Source organism: Melitaea cinxia, chromosome 28 (genome assembly GCF_905220565.1).
Source record: "Melitaea cinxia chromosome 28, ilMelCinx1.1, whole genome shotgun sequence".
NCBI classification, from domain to species: domain Eukaryota; kingdom Metazoa; phylum Arthropoda; class Insecta; order Lepidoptera; family Nymphalidae; genus Melitaea; species Melitaea cinxia.
This window is the reverse complement of record NC_059421.1, coordinates 8,856,195-8,865,208: the sequence shown is the minus strand read 5'-3', so window position 1 is coordinate 8,865,208 and position 9,014 is coordinate 8,856,195. Positions and strand designations below refer to the sequence as shown.

General features: G+C 34.2%; 1 protein-coding gene across 1 annotated transcript; it reads right to left on the bottom strand.

Moving 5' to 3' along the window:
- Nucleotides 1-3,091: 3,091 nt before the first annotated feature.
- LOC123667525 (methylosome subunit pICln) lies at nucleotides 3,092-7,879 on the bottom strand. Its single transcript, XM_045601412.1, has 6 exons — nucleotides 7,758-7,879; nucleotides 7,546-7,686; nucleotides 5,818-5,907; nucleotides 4,584-4,714; nucleotides 4,182-4,292; nucleotides 3,092-3,317 (listed from the first exon to the last, which is right to left on the bottom strand). The coding sequence occupies exons 1-6, from the start codon at nucleotides 7,877-7,879 to the stop codon at nucleotides 3,286-3,288; spliced, it is 627 nt and encodes a 208-aa protein (XP_045457368.1). The 3' UTR covers nucleotides 3,092-3,285.
- Between the last annotated feature and the right edge of the window lie 1,135 nt (nucleotides 7,880-9,014).

Genomic DNA, 9,014 nt, shown 5'->3' with positions numbered 1-9,014 from the left:
TTTTATAAAGATTTTTTTTGTGTATGTTTCTAAAAAGTACAAATCGTACGTTTTCTTTCACGGCGCTCTATTTCTTAATTGTTAAAATAAATGAACTATAATGTATTGTGTTTTCCTAATAAAATTGTAGTGTAGATTTGAGTTTTATTTAACTGCAGATAAATAACTAATACTCATAAGGGTATCCTAATAAGTTATTCATAAACATCTAATATATAAAATTCTCGTGTCACAGTTTTCGTTGCCATACTCCTCCGAAACGGCTCGACCGATTTTAATAAAATTTTGTGGGCATATCGGGTAGGTCTGAGAATCGGCCAACATCTATTTTTCATACCCCTAAGTAATAGGGGGGGGGGGATTAAGGGCTTTAATAACATATATGGCAAAACAACGTTTGCAGGGTCAGCTAGTAAACATATAAATAAACTCTTCACACTCAATAGACCCAGTAGGATTTTCTCCTGCCTCGGGGGTCAGGAAACACAATACACAAGCACAAACGCCCAGACCACGACTAACATCTATATGGCCAATACATACGTCAGTCGTAAGCCGAAATCGAACCCGCGACCGCCAGCGCAACAGCCAGTGCTGTGACCACTGCGCTAACGCGTCGTCATATTTGCGCATATATTATTAAACTAAATGTGCACCGCGGTTTCACCCGCGTTAATTTGAGGAAAGTAGTTGCCTATAACCTTCATCACGTATGTCTATATCTTCTAATGATTGTCCCATAAAAATTCAACACAATTATTTAAATAAAAAGAATTTGATCGCAAAAAATTGTTGTATTTAATAAAAAATGTTTGGGTATTTCATATCTATCTGGGCGTTAGATACTCTGACACGGTAAACATGGTTTTTCCCGCGTTAACCCCGATTTAACGGAAATTTCGGGATAAAAAGGAGCCTGTGTTTTGTCTTCTAATGACTGTCCCATACAAATCGGTTCAGCCGCTCCGAAGATAAGCCAACAGAAAGATAGACAGACAAAAATTAGAGTCTACGGTACAATACGTGAAACGATGATTATAATTATTATTATAATCATCGTTTCTGTACTGTTATTACAGTAACTAAGAAAATGAAAAGAACGGATCGTCAGAGAATGTTTCACAGTGTGGCATGCAAAACGTGCATTTCAAGACATGTGCAATAAATAGGTTTTGGTCCTAAATACAGCTCGACATTTCGAAATAGATAATATCGTGGCTCTGCGACTTGTCAAATCGAAAGGTTTGACGGTGCACACAATTTTTCATGTAAAGCTAGAATGTCAAGTTTGAATTTACCATCTAATGACCAGGAAATACAGGCACCACGCGTGCCCAAAGAAATTTGTTCGTATACTAGAGCCAGTAAAAACATGTATTATTTAAGTAATTCCAAACACAAGTGTCTAATTTTTTTATTAGGTATAGCTTCTGCGCGCGACTTCGTCCGCGTGGAACAGAGGCGCGCGCAATACTTGATCATTATTTTGCTGCAATGTTATTTTAAAACTGTGATTATTCATTGAAATCGAATTATGTAAAAGGCTATTTTGTTTTAAATTAAATACTTGTGATGAATGACGTATTTATTAAGATAGGGATTAATATCATGTTTATAAAAAGATCTTCGCAAATAATGCATTATTTTAGAACAATTTTAGAACTTGGTCAGCATAAAAAAGGTTATAGTGAGCAAACCTTAAAAGATAGATATATGCTGTCGCGGACTTTTTTTTAGAACTTTTAAAGAGGATCAATTCTGTCATACATGATTTTTGCGAAACCAACTGTTTTCACAGCGCACGCAGCGGAAGCTCTCAAAAGGAAAAATGAACCCCCAATTTTGAAACATTCTTCATTGGTGCTCCGCTCCTTTTGGTTTTAGCGTGATGATATATAGCCTATAACCTTCCTCGATAAATGGGCTATCTAACACAAAAGGAATTTTTCAAATCGGACCAGTAGTTTCTAAGATTAGCGCGTTCAAACAAACAAACTCTTCAGCTTTATAATATTAAAAATAATAATATTGAAAATAATTATGAATAAAATGTCAAATTTTATCACTATACCTTCAACAAGTTATAAAAATATAATAATATTAAAACGCGTACACGTTTATTAGTTTACATAAAAATTAAAAATAAAACGCAATGTTCTTTTATTCATACTTTAATATTCGACTTTCGATATCCAGCAACTTGCCGAATACAAATAGTGGGTACAAATATTTTGAGCGGTCGCAGAGGAAAATAAAATTAAATTTCAAGCGCTTTTATAAAACTCTACTACGATAACATTTTACAAAAAAATAATACGTTTTGTTACGACTACATCGAGAATACATTTACTGAATTTGGCTTGAGACTTAAGTTAGAGATATTTTTGATATACAATAGATATTTAAAAAATTATATATCTTGTTTAATCACAAATATTTTGGCGAGATTTCTGAATTTTTTAGCGTATTGAGACATCTGTTTTAAAGCTGCTTAAGAAATAATATTCTAACAAAATTGCCACATTAGCTATGATTTAAAAAAGTACATCGATCATTCGAAATAGTTTTATTTTTATAAAAAGTTTTGATAATTACGAAAAGTATCAAAAAGTTATATTTCGTGTCATTTTTATTATGTGTATTATCATTTAATATTTTTCAATTGTTATTGTTTCTGATGTTGTAATTTTGTAGAATTTTCTATTGACGAGATTAACATTTTAGTTAATACTATAGTTGTATAAATTCTCGAACAGTGTGCGTTTACAAATATTAAATATACCTATTAATTGAACGTGTTCTAAATTTACTGCTTTCAAAAATTAAATTCATTAAATAATGAAAAAAAAAAAATCTACAAAATCAATCTAATTTGATGTTCAATGTGGCAGTGATAGAGATTTCAATAACCAAGCTTAAAAAATAAGCCATCTATTCACTAAGTCATAGTAAACATACATACTCTATATGTAACGGACAGATATACTATAATATATTCATATATATATCATATGATATATTCATACAAACATACAATAATAATTACTATACAAATATTATGACATATAAGGTGAATAAATTGAAATTGCAATGACATACATAGAATTTTTTCATTAGCAAATTTCTTAAGTTACAAATGCTAACATAAATTCACATTTATAGCGATCCTTTCATCCGATACACATTAATAGCAAATTATTATAACTAAGATATTACATCTGGACCCCATCGGGATGTTTCGTCACTTAGCAAGTAAATAAATTAACAAATGAACAATTAAATAAATCACTCATGGTCATCGTCTGCATCTTCACTATCTGAAATATAAATATTGTGTTCGCTAAAATAAAAAAAAACATCATTTTAAACAAACTTATTTATTAAGGGGGTAACAATAATAAATTCAACAGCATTCTTTATTATTGAATCTTTTAACTAAAAGACATACATACATACATTATATAACATGAAAAGTTTATATATGGATGATTTTTGGTGTATAAATTCAAATTAAGATGGATGTTATTTGGATATTGAATTTATTGTTACTATTAGACAAAAATGAAAGTGACAAGTATAGGATCAAAATTTGTTAAATTACCAACTTGCAAAAAGTTAAACAATTTCTATTTTAACATACACAGGTCTCAATTGAGTTTATACGTTTTAATTATTACCATGTGTTCGAAAGTAGAAAGCATGAGAGTAGATGGTTGTTCGCTACTATCACACTAAAGTTTTTAACTTTTAATGTAAAGCAGTTCTGAGAAAGTTTCTGTGCCGAGAATGTTATAATGAGTTATGTTATGTATGAAGGTAGGTGGGATTAGGTTAGATGGCCATCAACCATTACACTAAATCTACAGAACCGTCTGGGTGCAAGTCAGTACATAAGCAGATGTTGTTAGCTCAGCTCTAACATTACACTAAAGTTCCAAAGCCATTTGTGTGCAAGCAGGTAGGTAGTGGGTGAGAGATGGTTGGCATTTGGATAGGTAGATATGTCACTAAGTGGCAAGATGGTATGCCACAAAATGGCTACATAGTAGGTAGCTAGGTGACAGGTCACTAAGTAGATGGCTAGGTTGGTAGACGGCTAAGTAGTAGGTAGCTAGTCGGCTAGATCAATAGATGGCTTGGTGGTAGGAAACTAGACCACTAAGCCGTGGCACCACTCGTACCATCGGTCCGCTTGCCGTTAGCCTCGGCCTGCAGTCTCATGGCTCTCAGACGCTCCGCTGCGCTATCTGCCACCGTGGAGCTCTCTTCCGCGTCCTCAAACTCTTCGTCACCTACCGGGCAGAGCAGTGCTATTTTAATCCACTTTATATATGCAACTAGAAACTCTAGAGAGAGTTTCACCAAAAAAGTTTTGATTATTTCCAATTTCAATCAACCTACAATAGAAAATAAAAAAGAAAAATCAGACAAATTTGTTTCTAACTTCATGACATACATATGGAGACAGTTCTAAAAGCAAAAAATGCTGTTCATAGTGCTGATCAAGAATACTTGTATCCAAATAAATAAACATAATTTCCACACGTACACAATATTAATCTTATTATCAATTAAAACATTACCATCCTCAAACTCCTCTCCGTCCATATAAGCCTCATCGTCCACCTCGTCTGCTGGGTCGGGGTGCAGAGACTGGCCCTGGCTCATGGCTGCATACATGGGGCTCAGGTCCGACTCATTTGGAGGTACAAACCTATTTATAATTTATTAATTTTAATACAAACTACTTAAACTTTAAAAGCAAGCTACAGTATTTTTTTGACCCCTTTTTGATGTTATATACATTCAGCAAAAATAAATTGCAACAAAAATTCATCAAGCGGCATTTGTATACTCGGGCGATGCAATTTGAGCGCTCCAAGCAGTTCCTTTCTTTCGGTCAATATAAAACTGCAGTGCCTGTGTATTTGCTTAAGTGACTTCCGGGAACACTATCTACACAGCGTGGCGCAGGAGAGTACCTTAACTGCCTTGGCTTAGAAACTTGTGTGAAATAAGTACTCGACCCCGCCGGTTATTAAGTGTCATTACTACCGGGTTAAATATATATATATATATATAAATATATATATATATATATATATATATATATATATATATATATATGTATATATATTTAACTAAATTGAGTTGTTTGCATAGAACCTTTTTATTTTTCTTCATTAGCGGACAGGGGAAACCGTGACAATATTTGTACATATACAAATTTCCATCCCGAGCGGGAATTGAACCTGCTAACCATCGAAGCTTTGGCCGACTACTTCCACCACTACACCGGAGCGATTATTGTAATATAAGTAAATGTAATGTTTTATTCTACTCCAAGATGATAAATAAAAGAAAACCTTCATAGTTGGTGGCATTACTGCAATACTACTGGAAATTTCGGGGGTAGTACCTCGACCTTACAGAAATTCACAGCTAAATAATACTGTTTTCAAGCAGTATTGTGTTCCTGTTGGTGAGTAAGGTGACAAGAACTCCTGAGGGGAATTGGGAATAAGGTCGGCAACGCGTTTGCGATGCTTCTGGTGTTGCAAACGTATATAGGCTACCGTAATCGATTACCATCAGGTGAACCTTACACTTATTTCTCAACCTAGTTACATAAAAAGTTATGTATATATGACATACTATGTGATTTACCCGTGCATCCCACTACACAATAAAAAAATACTATGTGATGAATCATGGGCACGCTCCCTATTTGGTTAGAAGCTATAACGCAAGGAACTTTCTACCAGTTTCTACCATTACAGGATTACAATAATTAGAGGCAAATGGTAAAATACTTACCGCAACTGTGTGATGGGTTGATCATCAGCATCAAAATCATCATCGTCATCTTGTTGTGCGTCTCCACTGCCTTGGTTTAGTTCTGGTAATCTAAAAACATTTAGGAAATGTGAATATAAATCTTTTTATCTTTGACGTCCAATTGTCCAATTGCCAAAAATTGCCAGAGAATTAATTTCATGCATTTCTTTTTATTAAAAAGAATATAATCAGCCTCAGCCTGTAATATCCCACAGCTGGGCATAGGCCTCTTTCCCCATGTAGGAGAAGGATCAGAGCTTAATCCACCACGCAGCTCCAATGCGGGTTAGCGGATATATTCCCTACTATAAGTAATGATCGCTATCAGGTCTACATGATAACAACCGGGACCGACGGCTTAACGTGCTCTCCGAGGCACGGTGGGGAGACCCACAAGGACTGCACAAACACCCAGACCACGGCAAACACCTGTATGGCCAATACAAATGTTTATCATGTGCGGGGATCGAACCCGCAACCAAAAAGAATATAATACCTAAAGTAAATTTTTCAGTGCAAAATTATATTAATATTAAACATGTGTGGACTTGTGGTGCTGTCTGTGGTGATCTCATGCAGGATTTTACTAATTTATAATAAAACAGTTTTATTTTTTTAATAACCTCAGATTCTTGCCAATTCTTCTTAGCAGAATATACATTTCGAATTTCTGGTTGATTTAATTATCACTACGTTTAATTCATCATCATCATTACAGCCTATACAGTCCACTGCTGGACTCATGTGTTTTGCCCATAGTCAGCACGCTGGGCAGGCGGATTGGTGACCGCAGTACTGGCTTTGTCGCACCGAAGACGCTGCTGCCCGTCTTCGGCCTGTGTATTTCAAAGCCAGCAGTTGGATGGTTATCCCGCCATCGGTCGGCTTCTTAAGTTCCAAGGTAGTTGTGGAACCTTGTTATCCCTTAGTCGCCCCTTACGACACCCATGGGAAGAGAGGGGGTGGCTAAATTCTTTAGTGCCGTAGCCACACAGCACTGCTGTGTATATGATAAACATATTTATTTAAACTTAGGCATTTTAAATAGATAGATAGATACTCTTTATTGTACACAACAACAATCAACACAATCACATAATACAAATAAAAAAACAGTGTACAAAGGCGGTCTTATCGTTAAAGTAGCAATATACTGTACAATACTTATTTATATTATATTTACTGTACATTAATGTGGCTGATATTTATATACAAAAATGGTATTTTTAACATGTTTTTTATTGGTTATTATTACTTTCCAGTAATTGGGTGCTAATGCATGGTAATGATGATGATGATGATATACACAGCTAAAACACAGTAACAACTGTATAAAATAGATAGATTTAATAAACAGACTTTAGATTGAATTAATGTTAAATAACAACCAAAATCCAGGCAGTAATGGAGCTCAATATCTGAAGCAGAAAACACGGTCACGCTCCTAAGTTTGTAAGATAAAGATAAATTATTAACACAGCTATATGGCATGTAACAAAGAAATTAAATGAATGATTTAAACTTTCTCATAGATTATGACAAAACACAGTTCATTTCAATGAAGACACAATTATTTTAAGCTAATTACCATAAAATAACACTTATACAAAGAATATTGTTCCAGTTATTATTATTGACTAACTAACATTTATCATAAAAGAAAAACAAAACAACAAAATATAACAAACAATGAGTTTCTTTACTGACCTTAGTTCGTAGTTAAGAACCATGTACAAAGCAGGCGAGGGGTCCTTTTGAATGGCGTGGAGAGAAATCGTGGGGTAAAGAAGAGCTATAGTAGGTGTTGGAGCACCCGAAGTCGTCACTCCACCACCCCATAACACGTTGCTAAAATAATTACAATTTTAAACATTCACACTTATTTATATTGATAAAAAATTTCTGATATAGATGCGTACTTTTCTGTTATACATAGCGTTGCTGTGCCTAACTCTTGATCGTTCACAAGTAATTTCGTTGAGGGTGCTTGGAATAACACACCTTCAGCCGGTACAGAGAATGTTGAGGATACAACGACCATTTTAACAACCTCTACGGGATAATTGATAAATTATAATTTGTATTATAATGCAAAAGTAGGCGACCAAAAAAGGTTTGTAGTTATAAATAAGCTAATTGTGAAAATGTAGAAACAAAATAAATTCACAAAAACACGTTTACTGTGAACTGCTAAAGAAAATAGACAGCTTACTTTATATAGGTATATATATATTTTGAAGACAGCCAATCAACTATCAAGGAACTATCCATGTAGCCAATAGAAAACTTTCAAAGATAATAGATAAAGAAGTAGACAATTACAGACATTAAATAATTAAAAAATTCCTACATTTATTAACAGAAATAAAAATTATAAAAAATATAAATAGCACGAACGCACGAGATAATCTAAATACCAAACTTTAATTGGAGCCCTGTGTTCACTTCAGCCTATCGCAATCCACTGCTGGACATAGGCCTCCACACGTTTGCGCCACAAACGGCGTGAACTCATGTGTTTTGCCCATAGTCACCACGCTGGGCAGGCCGGTTAATGGCCGCAGGGCTAGCTTTGTCGCACCAAAGACGCTGCTGCCCGTCTTCAGCCTGTGTATTTCAAAGCCAGCAGTTGGATGGTTATCCCGCCATCAGACGGCTTTTTAAGTTCCAAGGTGGTAGTAAAATGTGTTATCCCTTATTCACCTCTTACATACCCACGGGAAGAGCCTGACTAGCAGCAGTTGGAGCCCTGTGTAGAATATTTTATTAGAGATAGTATAGACAATTAAAGCTTATTTCTATTTCCGACTCAAAATACATATAAGTTTTATGAAATTTGATAGTACAAAATAATAATAAATTAAAAACTTTTATCTGTGGGATATCGTCATCCGTCAAATAGCTGTGGATACAGCTGGTGAAACAGGCATTTACAAACTTATGTATATATATTTTTTTAATGTATTGTGGCGTACACACAAACCTTATTTTTATATACAGTCTTTAAATTAAAACCTTCATGTTGATTTATATAATTATTTTATATAGAAGAAGAAATTTGACATGTCACTAGAATTATTTAATTTAATTGTCATTCTGTAATTCTTAACTTACTGAAGAATAAAAGATAGTGGATTTATATAAGATTTTTATTTAATCGATAAATAATAACAAGA

Bases quoted from the DNA above. Each gene is read 5' to 3' on its own strand.
- LOC123667525 (XM_045601412.1), bottom strand. From the start codon at position 7,879: ATGGTCGTTGTATCCTCAACATTCTCTGTACCGGCTGAAGGTGTGTTA. The intron at 4,715-5,817 runs GTAAGTATTTTA...AATTATAAATAG, and splicing joins CAACCCATCACACAGTTGCG to GTTTGTACCTCCAAATGAGT. The intron at 3,318-4,181 runs GTACGAGTGGTG...TTTATATTTCAG, and splicing joins TAACGGCAAGCGGACCGATG to ATAGTGAAGATGCAGACGAT.